At 37.8% G+C, this 15,162-nt stretch overlaps 3 protein-coding genes across 4 annotated transcripts in view; 1 reads left to right on the plus strand and 2 right to left on the minus strand.

Annotated features, from left to right (window-relative positions):
* Positions 1-1,737: 1,737 nt before the first annotated feature.
* LOC106713321 (mitoguardin) overlaps positions 1,738-15,162 on the minus strand; it is a 58,533-nt gene continuing 45,108 nt past the window's right edge. The window contains exons 4-10 of the mRNA XM_014506107.2: positions 3,772-3,938; positions 3,272-3,487; positions 3,079-3,188; positions 2,806-2,974; positions 2,616-2,720; positions 2,315-2,443; positions 1,738-2,136 (exon numbers count right to left, since the gene is read on the minus strand). Of these exons, the coding sequence (XP_014361593.2) occupies positions 1,822-2,136; positions 2,315-2,443; positions 2,616-2,720; positions 2,806-2,974; positions 3,079-3,188; positions 3,272-3,487; positions 3,772-3,938 (1,211 nt within the window). The 3' untranslated portion in view covers positions 1,738-1,821. The remainder of the gene's footprint in view (positions 2,137-2,314; positions 2,444-2,615; positions 2,721-2,805; positions 2,975-3,078; positions 3,189-3,271; positions 3,488-3,771; positions 3,939-15,162) is intronic.
* On the minus strand, positions 4,245-5,882 carry LOC106713324. Of its 2 annotated transcripts, XM_045679365.1 has the most exons (4): positions 5,696-5,882; positions 5,404-5,604; positions 4,817-5,105; positions 4,245-4,520 (listed from the first exon to the last, which is right to left on the minus strand). In XM_045679365.1, the coding sequence occupies exons 2-4, from the start codon at positions 5,602-5,604 to the stop codon at positions 4,246-4,248; spliced, it is 765 nt and encodes a 254-aa protein (XP_045535321.1). In that variant the 5' UTR covers positions 5,696-5,882; the 3' UTR covers position 4,245. The 2 variants fall into 2 exon arrangements, with proteins under 2 accessions (XP_045535321.1, XP_014361596.2); XM_014506110.2 differs by lacking the exon at positions 5,696-5,882 and having other exon boundaries at positions 5,404-5,661.
* LOC106713322 (protein unzipped) overlaps positions 14,625-15,162 on the plus strand; it is a 36,846-nt gene continuing 36,308 nt past the window's right edge. The window contains exon 1 of the mRNA XM_014506109.2: positions 14,625-14,690. The gene's annotated coding sequence lies outside the window, so the exon portion shown is untranslated. The remainder of the gene's footprint in view (positions 14,691-15,162) is intronic.

Genomic DNA, 15,162 nt, shown 5'->3' on the forward strand with positions numbered 1-15,162 from the left:
AACAAAAACATATTTGGTAATTAAATTAAAGATGCAAGATTCTTAAAATGGCAAAATATGTATAGAGCGTTTCAATCATTTTGCCACCACACCTAAAATAATGTTCTGAGGTCCTAGCACGAAAATTTGCAACACATAACGTTATCGACAAAATTTGTATTAGATTTGTTCAGCATATAGCATCATATAGCATAATATAACATCATATAGCATTTTGTAGCATCGGGCGTAAAATACAACGACGAATCTCATACAATTTTTGCTAAACGACTCGTACGATGTTCCGAGCCGCCAAGATATTTGATAAAATTTATATATAAGTAAATAAACACATTATATAACTAATATTACATGCAGTTTAAACTATTCAAAGCTTTTCTTATTTAAACAATTTTGTGATCTTTATAAAGTGTAATAAATTTACCACGATTTTATTAATTATATAAAATGAGGTGGATACACAAACTTAGTTTGCCGTTTTTAACGTAAAAAAACTTTTTCTACGTAATTATTCTATCTGAAATAATTAATAATGTTGCAACTTGCTTAACAATTTGCCTTGGCACAGCATAATAAAAAATATTGTAAACTACATATGTATTTATAAACATAAATTCAATATACACATAGACTTTAAGTGATTATTGTTCTAAGACTTTGAATTCTACCGTCATATTTTATTTAATATACGTTATTTTTTTTTTAAAGTGAGAAGTCATAAGTAATAATTATACTTCCGCAACCAAGTTATTTCCCTTCAAATTGATATTTCCTTTTATATTCCATATTGCATATACTCAGCAAACTTACTTAACATCAAATGTAATAAATGATAAATCTTACTGAAGAACTCCGTTGACGTGTACTTGTAATTCTTATCTATATATATATAAAAGAAAGTAGTGTTAGTTACACTATTTATAACGGCTGAATCGATTTGACTGAAAATTGGTGGGCAGGTAGCTTAGAACCAGGAAACGGACATAGGATAATTTTTACCCAGTTTTCTTTTTTTTTTTATTCCGCGCAGACGGAGTCGCGGGTAAAAGCTAGTAATACATATTAATAATAATAATAAAGATTCTTTAATGCATACTTAAATTATTACAGCATCAGTATCGATTTGGCTCCTTAACTAGGTTCACCTGTATTTAAGGAGCCAATGACTTCTCCTTTCTATTGCATCATACAGGCAATGAGTATAACAAATGTAACAATTAAAGTGGAAATTAAATTAATTTAAAGTCATTAATTAGAAAAAAAAGAAACAAACAGGATGTGTAGATATGTATGTATGTATGGTCAGACCCGGGTGTGGGTGCATGTGTGTGTGTGGGGGGGGAGGGGTGTTTGTGTCAGTAGATTTGTGTATTTGTGGGTGTATGAATATTGTCGTCTTTGTTATGTCAAGTAGAATGAAAAGAATGTCAATATTCAACAGTAAGGTTTATCATTTAGTAGCCCCTTATTGCAGATTTTAAACAAAGTCTATTGCAGAATTAAAAAAAATAAAGAACAAGCTTATCAACTCGACTGTACAGTTAAAGAATTAATTTAACTTTCCATTTAGTCTCGAACATAGTACAGCAAGTCATCATGAGAGATATAATTTAAAACTGATATAAATATTGTCAAAAGTCAAATAAACATTATTATTATTGTTATTAAAATTTTACAACCCAATTGTGAGCGTTAAAGAACATTTCACCGACAGGGTAGGAAATTAAAATTCCTTGACTGTACAACGGCCTTTTCTAAGCGGTGTCTTCAGTGACAAAATAACACTGCTAATAAATGTATCGGGGAAATAAAGTCAAACCATTAAATCCTCTCGGAGAGTTTGTCAGTAATGTTTGCCACCCTGGACCTGGCGTGCTGCATCACATCTTCAGCTAGATCATCCACATTTGTGTACCTGCATTTGCTGAAGCTGAAGAGATCTGTGATGAAGCCGACCACCTCCGTCTGGAAGCAGACGCACATGTCTCGCAGACGCTCTCCGGGGCCGAGGAAGCCCCACACCAGCACCGGCAGCAGGTGCTCGGAGATGGAGTAGAAGTGAGACATGAACCCGTCCGGGTACTGAAGGTAGCGACGTTTCGCTTTGATCACAGACCACACCGCGGTCGTCAGAGCCTGCAGTATTAAATACAATTGAATTAAAAAAAATATCATTAGAAAGTAAAAAAAATGTCATAACCACTCATGGTTTTGACTTATCTATTTTTAACTGTACGAGAGATTTCCAGAATGAATAACTTCTAATAAACACTTTGGTCGCTAGGTTCATTTGATAAAGTAATAAGCTACTTACGCTCTCCTTGAATCCGTCTGAGAGCCAGCGGTTGCGCACGACGGCCAGCACGGAGGAAGGTGGTGCTGCCAGGTCCTCGAACGCATCCAGCAGGATGTAGTCCAGCACCACGTCATAGAACGACAGCACCTGACATACAATAATTACATATTTTGGTTAAATAAATATCCTGCCTACAAAGGACCATTTTTCTATTTCACAGTTTACTTTGATTTCCAAATATTTATCAACGTAACTATTAAATTCCTATTTTCATATTATTTGTATATAGAAAATTAATTATAAAGATGTTCGTAGTTACCTTCACTCCTTTGCTATTTAATTCTTTTTCAATTGTAGACCAATTGGCGGCATCCGTCGCCCACGACACCATTTCCTCGTATGCGACTAGAAACTCTTTCGGCTCCTGTTGATAGAAATATAATGCTCAGATTAATGCACAAATGCACGTGTTACGTCGTTGCGTAGTTACGTAGTTGTACGATATTTACCTTGTCAGCGAAGAGTAAGAGATCTGTGAGCACTTGCCGGCCGGCGTCCACGAACCATGCCCAGGCGGCGGCGTCCCGGAACACGCGCGCACTCGCCTGCCGCAAGCAGTGCAACTTGCACAAGAATTCAGAGTCTGATGCGCAGTGCACCACCTCCGTGCGCAAAGTCCTGTCAATAAATACCAGTTAACTGATAAATAAAGTTCTTAAAAAAAAGAGCAAATATTATAAAAATCCACTTGACCTTCATACGATATTAATTTCATAACATACCTGTAAGGAATTCCGGCTTCCAACTGCTTGACAGCGCTTTGATAGAGTTCTAAATTATCTGTTTCCGTCGTAGACTCTCCAAAGTCATCCAGCTCTCTCAAATCCGCCACCTTAGCATAATGTATTTCAAGTATTTAACTGATTTTGTTAAATATCCAGTATTAATTTACATCTAAACTATACAATTATATACCTGATCTTCAGCGGAGGCGAATGACTCTGCACTGGAGTGCAGTTCCCTGCGCGTGTGCGTGTGTGAGGAGCCGGAGTGTGCGTGTGAGAGAAGCCGCGTGCGCCCCGCCCCCGCCCCCGCCCCCGCCGCCCCGCCCCCGGCCGCGCCCGCCTCGCCCCCGCTCTCAGACCGGAACAGCACCGAGCGCTGGTCCAGGAACAGCAGCTCGCAGCGTTCCTGCAACACAACCTCAAATTGTGAATACTGACAGATATCTGCCATAAAGAACACTACAGTCTTTTTGCTGGAATTATAACAAATTCTTTCTTTAAACCCAATGATCCTGTAACACATGTCTTACAAAGCGAGTCAAGAACTCTCCTTTCGGAAAGAACAGTTTACTTGATATGAGACAAAAAAAAATATGTAGGTGTTTCTGTGGCCCGAGTTATGTAGTATGTTGTATGTATAAATCTTTAAATTGTACTGAGTGCTGTTTGATCAAGTGTGATAGTACCGACCTGTAATAAATAAGCGTCCTGCAGCAGGTCCTGTATCTCGCGGCAGAACTCGGCCTCCTCGGGCGAGGTGAGTGCGAGTGTACCTGACACGCCCCCACGCGCGCCCAGCGAGAACGCAGCCAATGCATCCTCCCAATAGTTGATGCTGGTCTCCAACGCCTCCATACCTACCGACAAACCAGAACAATTATTTTTACATTCCAATAGCAACAATTAAAATGTTCAGTATCCTGAATGATATAAAATAGTAAAAAAAAAATAATAAAAAAATGAGAGCACAGAATTGTGTTAAGATCATTACTTTAATTCAGAATCTTACCTGACTATTACCTCTTTTTTCTCTTAGGTTAAAATAAACATTTCCATATCATAATGAGCTTTAATATCAATAATTTAATTGGTAAAAAACTATTTCTATACATAAATTGATATACATAATGATAGAATAAGGAACTACTGAAACACCGTGCAAAATTATCTATAAAAGACATCATTTTTTAAACTAGGTTCACTAGGAATTAAACGTTGTAAGGTATCTTGTAAGCCACTATTTAAATCTTGTAATGTCCCAGCGATAGCAGTTAGAGCATCGGCCATACGATTCTCGAGTAATTTTCGCCTTTCTTCTTGTACTAGCATTACATTTGAAATAGATTGTAGTGCTTCTGCTATTCTCTCTTCCGCTGATATCCTTCTTTCTTCCAATTCTAAAGCCCATTTTGGTGGTGACTCATCGGGGAATGTATCATCTGTTGAAATTAAATAATTACATGTGTAAATTCTAAATTGTATTTAAAACAAAAATATTTCTAAACATTAAGTTTTAAATACACAAATAATGTATCCTAGCTATTAGCTATTTTTTGTAATTAATAATTATTTTTATAAATAATAATAAAACAATATTTACAGTCAGTATTAACAAAATATTATATATGGGAAAGATTACATATATAAATAACAATATTTCAACTATGTAACAAAAAATGCTAATGTTTGTTGTATTATCTAAGTATTAATTTATTTAATAATTTAGTGAATTTACCTGCATTTACTTTTGTGGCACTAACTGATCTCTTAACTCTAGCAATGGGTTTCACTAGAGTGTTATCAATCATTTGTTGTTCAGAATCTGAATCCTCAGCTATAAAATCTTCTATTTGTTTTGTATTTGGTTTTGAGGATGTTACCGACCCCTTTCCACTAAGCTCTAAGACTCTCACTTCTAAGTCATTGAGTGGTACAAATCTATTTGTACCACCTTCCGAGGTTGATTGAAATCTTCGGGCATCTGCAGCTTTTCTCCTGCATTTATGTCGCCATTCAAACCAATACTATAAAAAAGGATCATAGTTGAAAAACAACACATTTTGCCTTAAAATATTGACTTGAGATGAATATTGATTGAGACTAAAACTGATTTTTATTTAGTTAACTGTTATAAACTTAATTGTTTTAAATATATACCAATGTGTTAAAAGTTTTGTTTTTTATCATAATTCTACATGTATTACAAAGACTGTAATTTATTAATCCAACATAATCTAAATAAATAATTAAAATGAAGCACAAGAAAAACAAACTGGGATTCATTGCCTTAAAAATGAGTTGTGTTAGTAAAATTTTCCTTACTTTCTTCCAACCGTCGGGAGTCTTCAAAGTACCACTTTGTACCGCATTTAGTTTCTTAGCCAATGCCGCCCACTTCTGTCGAGTTGCATGGTGGGAAACAGGTGTACCAGGAGGCAAACCTTTGGACATGTCTTTATTTTCTTCTAAAAAGTCCATTAAAATCTCCAGCTGTTGCCGCAAAATTCTTCTTGGTGGTGCCATCTTGAACACCTCGATAAGTGATAATTAAATCTCAAAACAAGCAATACAGAGTTTTCTAATCAATAATACCTAAGTCCACTTAAAAACTTACGTTTGTATTCTTGCCTCTGTAATAGTTAAAATCCAAGGTCAAATGTACTTCTCAATTTAAAAACAAATACAAATCGCGCGCTGTTTGCTTGACACAAGCAATTTCTTTCAACAGAAATTGCAAAAAGTATATGTAATGGCGACAGGCGCTGTGACGTTTCGAGTCGTCATGTTATCAATTATCATACACAACACAACATATATATTTGATAACGTTTTGTTGAGTTTACGCTAGAGGCGCCACAACAACCTGACATTTCTGCATTCTGCTTCAAAGTTATTTATTTTAAAATGTAGATGGCACTGTTGTGAATGATCAACTTTGATTTCTTTATTTTTGTGCGCTGACATCTAGCGATGGAAAGCTCTGATGCCGAAAAACTTATGGCAGTGCCATCTATAGACTGATTGTCCATATTTTTACGAAAATTGAGATTACACGTTTTTTTATTGACAACTTTCACAAATATGACAAAATATAAGAAAATGCAATACATAACTATAACGATAAAAAATACCTACCTAGTAAACTAGTTACAAAAAACAAATAAAAAAACGAATTTAATAAATAATTCGAGTTAGAGCAATAACATGTGAGAAGGTGAGCCACTCAACCGTATGTCGGCTTACAGTAATTAATTTTTATGTCATAAAATTACTCATAACCTAAATAGAATTTAGTATTTTGCTGCAAAAGCTAATTTTGGATAGTTTAATTTTACAATCGATAGGATACAAATTAAATCCACAAAGTAAGTGAACTTAACAGAGTGTACCCAATCCTTATTAATATTGACAGAGTTAAAACAAAAGACCGTTCAGGGGATTAATTTCTTGCGCAAAGAAGTTTGAAAGCAATATACCTACTAACAGATGTCAGCTACGTGACCTGATTTAGTGTCGTTTTATACGTACTTCTTCACAGAATAAAATAGCTTATTTTTTTGTAAAAACAAAACTAGCGCTTTCTCACGATCCCACTTGATGTTAAGTGGTGATAGAATTAAAAGGTAACGTATCTGTATTTAAGTTATAAAAACTTCTAAATATAATTCTATTTTCATAACATATTCATGTTATGTTAAAAAATATCAAAAATCAAAAGAATGCAACTACAAAATTATCATCGGTTCATTTGTATATTACATTAGTTTAAAATAGCTACTTTAAACTAGCCAACTCTGTAACACATTACTATGTGAAGCGAGAAACTTTCTTGTTACGAGCTATGCAGCAAAAATAATAAGTAAGCTTTGTTATAAGTGTTAATGTTATTTTAGTAAACAACATATTATGGGAGCAAAGTAATTAATGTCGACGACCACATTTGATTTTTTGTGCGATGCGTTTCCAATTGATAGGTTGGTCATAATTTATGTGGGCATTTTAATCCAACTCCAAACGATTTATTGCAGTCACGACTGTGCGTAAAATTAAAAACGGAAACCGGTTCGTGATGGCGTCCAACTTGATATTTTATGTTAAATTATTCTAATTTCAAGATTATCAGAGATTCATAAAGAAATTTAATAAGACAGTTATTATGTCCTTCCGCCGTTATTCGAGGCCTTGTAAACAATGTTGAGATGACATAGTCTGTCTTCCGGCCGCCATTTTAGTCGTTGTAGTCCTCTTTACCGCTGAAATATGTTTTACCGCCTTCCGCCAAGTTCACCAGGTGCCGAACGTTGGAGTTAGTTTCATTGGCGTCTTGACTTTCGTGCCGCGAAGACTACTAACGCTGCTAGCGTTCGTGTATATTTTCTAATTAAAGTTTTAAATAAGTCTTAGAAGTTGTAGTCCCGTTTTGATAGTCGTTCTTTTCAAGAAAGGAATTATGTCTGAAAGTGAAGAAAATGTGGGCCAGGCGTCTTCGTCCTCAACCACAAGCACCGACGAAGATCTGCGAAGGAGCCGTAAGAGGAAAGCGCCGCGCAGAGAGGGAAGAAAACACAAAAAAAGTAAGGTATTAGAACACCTTGCCGAACAAGTAAGTCAAATACAAAATTATTTATCATGCGGGGCGTTCCCTCCACGTAACTGGTACTCGTACGACCTACAGCAACAACCGCCAGTAGTTACGAACATCGATGACCCGTCTCTCGGTCAAGACATGTTTCAAAGTCAATCCATTACCGAGGCTCCTGCCGAGTCGCCCCTCGAATTCGAATTTAATTTAACGACTAACGTAAAAGAGTCTTCGATTCCTAAAACATCTATAGACCATTTAGAACTTTTAAATTCATTACAACATTTTAAATCGGAAAATTGGAATAATGTGCGGTACTCCGAAATACAGAAATCTTACATCTCTCGTCCAGGGTTCATTGAACTGGAAGTAAATGACGAGATTAAACAATTTGACAAAGTAAACTCATTAGCGGGAACAGATAGGTCATTCGGTGCGATTACTCATGCGATAATTATGCAAAGTGATGCTCTAAAAACAGGTGTTTCTCAATTGTTACAATGGGTAAACAATAGCGAGAGTATCGATAAAGAGACTTTACTTATGAAAATTAAAGACATTTTTTCGGGTGATTTCCAAAAGATTTCTCTCGACTGTTTACAATTACTTTGTGGTCGAAGAGCTGACGTAATCGAACAAAGGCGTGAATCAATTTTAAATTTAGTAAGAGATAAATTTTTAAAATCGTGTCTTAAAAAGATACCTCCGTCTAGCGACTTTTTGTTTAGTAAAGATGAATTCACAGAGTTTTTAAAGAACAATGGAGGTATTAATAAAATATTTTCACGCCCCTCTTTCTCTGCGCAAGAGAAGAGAGTTGTATCTGGTCCCCGGGCTGCGCAACCTGGACCCAGCAACTGTAAACAGACCGGTCGCCCCACGGCACCGTTTGCTCCACGCTCTCAACCTCCTCAGGGAGTTGAGCCATATATTCAAATGCACTCGTACGCTCCATCACAACCTTTTCCTTATAATTATGAGTTCCCAGGCTATGCTGGAACCCAAAGATTTTTTCGACCCCAATTTAAACAACAGCGTTTTACCTCAGTTCAAGCCACCCCTAATACGAGAAAGCCAGCTACTCAAACCAGTGCTCCCCGAGGCGGGGCAAAATTCAATAGGAGATTTTGACATAACCCAACCGTTTCAAGGGGGCAGATTGCAGACGTTTGTGGAAACTTGGGCGAAATTAGGCGCTCCAAGCCCCCTACTCAAAATAATAAAGGGATACAAAATTCCTTTCCAAGCACGTCCGCCTCTTGTGTTGCCGTGCCTCAACAAAGTTTCCTATCAAACTACCCCCTCTCGGGAAATGGATCGAACTATAAGAAACTTATTGATGGAAGGAATTTTAGAGTTTTGCCCCGAAACGCCCAGTTTTCTGTCTACCCTATTTTTAACCCCGAAAAACGACGGCACTATGCGCCCTATTTTCAACCTGAAAAGACTGAATCAGTTTCTAAAACTATCCAAATTCAGACTGATTTCAGTTCATCGAATCCCAGAGTTTTTACAACCGAACGACTGGTTAATAAAAATAGACTTGACACAAGCTTATTATCACGTACCTGTAGCACTCTCACATCGCCGTTTCCTAAGACTAGCTTACAGAGGACAATTGTTACAAATGACCTCTTTACCTTTCGGTCTGTCGACAGCACCCAAAGCGTTTGCGACTCTAACAAACTGGACTGCGGAAGTCTTACGACAGCACGGAATCCGGATAGTTGTATTCCTAGACGATTTCTTAGTCGCGAGTCAGGACAAGTTGAAACTCGAGAAACAAACTCAAGTTGTACTCGAGACCCTACGGGAGCTGGGCTGGGTAGTGAATACCGAAAAATCAATCCTAAGTCCTCAGAAGTCCATAGAATATTTAGGTCTAGAATGGGATACGTGGAAAAACACAAAACGCTTGCCACCAAAGAAAGTAGAAGGCATAAGAACTATGATTACAAAGTTGTTGAGGAAACAACACGCATCAATAAAGGACCTCCAGAAATTATTGGGGACCCTGAACTTTGCCAGACTAGCGGTACCCCTCGGAAGACTAAACTATCGTTGTCTTCTCACACATTGCAACGGCATGCTGCGAAGAATGTTAGAGGGAAGTGCTTCTCTCCCCAATCACGCAATAGAGGAGTTAAAGTGGTGGAATCAAAACTGCGACAAGTCTGCCCGCCTTCATCCACCGCTGTTGACCCATTTCCTGACAACCGACGCAGCGGACGTAGGCTGGGGAGCCGAACTGGATGGTGTACAAGTGCGAGGCGATTGGACAAACGAAGAAGAACCAGTTCATTCGAATTTGAAAGAGATGCTAACCATTCTAAGGTGTCTAGAGCGATTTGCCCTTTATCTGAGTCATTCATCAGTACTGCTGCAATGCGACAACAAATCCGTCGTAGCATATCTGAGGAACGAAGGGGGGTGTCGTTCAATGAAGCTGATGAGCTTAACCTACAAAATTTTCAAAATAGTTGCCAGATTCGACATTTACCTGATTCCGCATCACATCCCTGGAATGTACAACAATGTCGCCGATCGCCTCTCTCGAAAAGCTGTTCTACCCGAGTGGCATCTCCTTCCTCAACTAACGGAGATTGTGTTTCGGAAATGGGGCACTCCAGAAGTCGACCTGTTTGCATCACATCGAGCCCACGTCGTACCAAAATATGTGAGTTTGGACCAGAGGGATCACGAAGCTTGGGGGCACAACGCCTTTGCCTGGGAATGGAAATTCAAGCTGGCATGGGTCTTTCCCCCGCCGAATCTTATCCCGAAAGTGCTAATGCATCTCAATCGTGCGATAGGAACTTACATAATAGTAGCACCGAGATGGCCGCAAACGTTTTGGAGAGCCGACCTGAAGTCGCGTGCAATAGCTCCCCCATTCACAGTGGACCGGCTAGAAACCAAGCTGATAGACATGTCAACAGGCCACCCCCCTCCAAAAGTGCAGAAGATGACGCTAGAGATATGGAAATGTGGGGGTGGTCTAAGGCAGTAGAGCTTTGGTCAGCGCAACAAAAGTCGTTATTGCGAGCAGGTTGGCGAAAATCAACGATAAATACTTACAAACCTGCGTGGACTCAGTTGCTCAGTTGGTGTCAAAACTCTAGTATTAATCCTACGAGTCCGACGGGTTCAGATTTAGCTCAATATCTGGCAGATCTCTACATTAAGAAGAAGTTAGCATATAGAACTATTTTGGTGCATAAGTCTGTTGTTTCGACGCTATGTAACACAGAAGACAGTAACCGTCTCAGTTCGAATGTTTTGGTTAGGCAGATATTGAAATCCATAGCCATAAATGATGCAAACAATCGTTCCAGGCCAAACATTTGGGATGCAAATATCTTAACCACTTGGCTGTCGAATAATAATCCTAGCATCCAAAGTTTGTGGGAAGTATCACGAAGATGTGCTATGTTATTGTTATTATGCTCAGGACGCAGAGTACACGACCTAACTCTCCTTAGTGTAGCAGATGGTAACTTTATAGATGACAAGGAGGCAGATTGTATAACATTCTGGCCTTTATACGGGTCTAAGACTGATTCTGTATCATTTTCCCAATCAGGTTGGAAACTGCACTCCAACAGAGATAACACAAATATAGATCCAGTGTTTTGGGTTAGAAAGTTAGTCCAAATTAGTACAGAACGACGTAAGGAGGCAAAAGTAAATAATTTATTTATAACAATTAGAGGTCCGCCCAGAGCGGCTTCTAGAACTATGATTTCAGGATGGGCAAAATCTATTTTATCCGAAGCCGGTATTGATGCAACCCCGGGGAGTGTAAGATCGGCTGTGGCTTCCAGAGGTTGGACAGATAGGGAACCAATAGACACTATATTCTTCTTCTTGAGGTGCCTCTCCGACTAGCGAAGGTTGGCGGTCAGTTCTCCATATTTCTGTTTATTCCTTGCGAGGCGAAACAGTTGGGCGGCACTCGCAATTCCAGTCCACTCTCTGATGTTGCGCAACCACGATTTCTTCCGACGGCCAACACTCCTTTTGCCGGCAACTTTTCCCATCAAGATAAGTTGGAGGAGATCATATCTATCGTGCCTGAGCACGTGTCCGAGATAGGATACTTTTCTCATCTTGACGGTCTGCAAAAGTTCCCTTTTTTGGTGGACTCGTCGCAGAACCTCCTCGTTTGTCACTCTTTGAGTCCAGCTTATGGCCAACATGCGTCTATATGCCCACATCTCGAACGCTTCTATACGTTTCCTGAGATCTTCTTTTATTGTCCAAGCCTCGCATCCGTATAGAAGGATGGGCCAGATGTAACATTTTAGAAGGCGGACACGCAAATGTATTCCAAGGTTACGGGAGCAAAAAATTTTGCGCATTTTTTGGAATGCATTGCGTGCTACTTCGATACGTGTCTTGATTTCCTGGTCGCTTTCCCAGTTTTCATTTAGCCACGTACCCAAGTATTTATATTGACGCACCCTCTCTAACTTTTGGCCCGCCACTGTTATGCAAACGTCATTAACTTCTTTCCTTGATATAACCATGAGCTTCGTTTTTCTAACGTTCATTTTTAGACCCGCTTTCTCGCTGCACAGGTTAACCCGGTCAACAATCTTTTGGAGATCTTGTAATGATGATGCTATCAGCACTGTGTCATCAGCGTATCGAAGGTTGTTAATATTCCGTCCATTTATTTTGACTCCGCAGTCTAGGTCATGTAACGCTTCTGACATTATTGCTTCCGAGTATTGGCGATCAGCAAACACCTTCTTAAAGTTTTACAATAAAGAGATAAATTCAATTACTTCTAATTGTAATGTTACATTAGGATCGCTATTTGAGCCTATTGTATAACACTTTTATCTGAAAAAAAAAAAAAAAAAATGTATATATACATAAAAAAAAATAAAAAAAAGACAAAAAAAAAAAAAAGGATAATAATAAAAAATAATAAAAAAAAAAAGGAGATAAAAAATAAATAAATAAATAAAAATAAAAAGGGAGATAAAAAATAAATAAATAAATCACATTGGCGTCTTGTTCACCAGGCGAAAACAAACAATGTCTCAATATTGTTTACAAGGCCTCGAATAACGGCGGAAGGACATAATAGCAGAGTTTTACCTACCATTAAAATTCATATTATGTCCGGAGCCTTATTCGAGGCCTTGAGTAAATTCTGCCTGGTAGTTACTCTTTTACAGATTATTGAGACACCAATGAAACTAACTCCAACGTTCGGCACCTGGTGAACTTGGCGGAAGGCGGTAAAACATATTTCAGCGGTAAAGAGGACTACAACGACTAAAATGGCGGCCGGAAGACAGACTATGTCATCTCAATATTGTTTACAAGGCCTCGAATAAGGCTCCGGACATAATATGAGTTTTAATGGTAGGTAAAACTCTGCTATAATAATTGAATAAACCAACCTAATTTTTAATGTTAATTACAACTGGTACTTTGTATAAAATGGCGGAAGTGACAAATACGTAAGTCTTTTAATGGCAATGGATTCAATTCTAAGCTGAATTATACATCTACAGAAGAAAGTTATTTGTTTATTATATCGTTAGCAGCTTCGATATAAATAACTTCCATTCAAACAGAAAAAAAAACGATTATTGTAAACTTACATGGTTTCATCATAAATTCGAAGTATCAGGTAGTCATCTTTATCTCCGATCACCTATTAGAATTGACCTCACATTATGGCTCACCCGCACGCGTGTGTATTTTCATATAGTTAAAGTATCTCATACATTTAAATAAATTACTCAATAGCTGATGCACTTTGCGGACCTAACACTGCAAGTTGGAACGAAGTTCCTTATCGCGCGTTGTGAAAGGGGGCTAGACGGAAAAAATTCTTACGAAAAGTTGTCACGACACTTTTTGCTATAGTAAGTATGTTAACGACGAATGAGCGCTACTTCACCATGGCAACGACGTGACAATATATAACGAAAATTCATAGAAATAAAATGTACTTCTTGTGAAGACTTAAGTTTTTTATTCATAGAATAAACATTGGTTCCTTCACTAATTAATAGAAAGGAACTTCGTTCCATCCGGGTGTCCCTTGACACCTCTCAAGTTTTTTTAATTTTATTTATCTAAAACAATTCATTATGAAAAAGCTCATTAATCTTCTAAGTTGCAAGAGAAAAAGTATATTCCTTTTTCATGTTTTTGTTGTTTTATTTTTATATATATATGTTGTTTTATTACTGGCAAAGGAAACATAATACTGATACTTAGAGGAAATCGAACCACTTCCGCGAGTATTTGGTATTCAAAAACCAGTACAAAAACGAAAAAGTACAATAAAACTTACCGAAGGAAATGGGGTAAAATCCGCTTCGATATTTAATCACCAGAAAATATAATAAAGATTATGCAACATAATGATTGCATAAAGTGACTTTGAGGATCTAAGTTATAAAAGTTCCCTTAGAACGAGCTTTTCAAACGAATTCTGATCGCACATTGACCGCTCTGTGCCCTATAATCCCTAATGTAGAGAAGGGTAGCTTTTTTCTAAACACGATTAAATTCGAAAATGGACATTGGTGTTTAAAAAAATATTTCATAGTAAAAATTGGAGCTGATTGTCGTCGGGGTGCTTAGGCCTTCGTCCTAAAAACTACATAATAAAGAAAATATTTATATGCATTTGAACAAAAGTAAAAGAATTAAAACGAAGCATGTTGATTCAAATTTTAACGGGCGGTATAGTGTGGCGTGTAGTGATCGCTCCCGCTGTCGCTCTCGTCTCGCGCTCACCGCTCGCTCTCGGGGTAGCCGGCAGCCGGCAGTCGCCATCGCCAATCGCCAGTCTACGGGAGCCTCCGCACTGCGACGGTTCACTCCACGCTCCTCTCCAATATCCTATTATTTACCCCCTGAACACCGTATCACACATTACGTGAATACCTCTGTGTTGTTTTATGTGCCAGTGCGACTTTATGTGAACACTACCGAAAGCTTCTTGGGTCTTTATCCCGCGTTTTTATTGACGTCGGTTTTTAAAAAACTACAGGTAAGAAAACATTTAATGGATACCTATGTAATATTGGGAAAATACACTGTGTGTCATTTAACTCAATTATTGATTCTTAATTCTTCTCTTCAATTATTAATCCTTTCTTATAAATTATGGAACCCAGAGAAATATTATTCCATTCTGTTTTTAATGAGATGAAGAAAATTTATCAGTGTTTCTACACTTATTCTAGGTACATGTTAACATTTATTCCGATATTATTTTAAGAAAGTCCTGTCAAATGAAATATGAAACAGAGTATTTTAGTGTACTTAGAAAAGGACCTCCTAACACGTTTCTTTTAAACCGGTTCGCTCGATACACGTAGTTCCGGCGCCAAGACTTATGCAATGGACAAATGGATCTTCAACTACCACGAAATACTTCTGAGAATACGCTTCCCATGAGAACGAAGTAGTGCAATAAAATACTGAAGTAATTGGATGCAGGTAAAGAATTAATAAGTGAA

Source organism: Papilio machaon, chromosome 1, assembly GCF_912999745.1.
Source record: "Papilio machaon chromosome 1, ilPapMach1.1, whole genome shotgun sequence".
Taxonomy (NCBI): Eukaryota; Metazoa; Arthropoda; class Insecta; order Lepidoptera; family Papilionidae; genus Papilio; species Papilio machaon.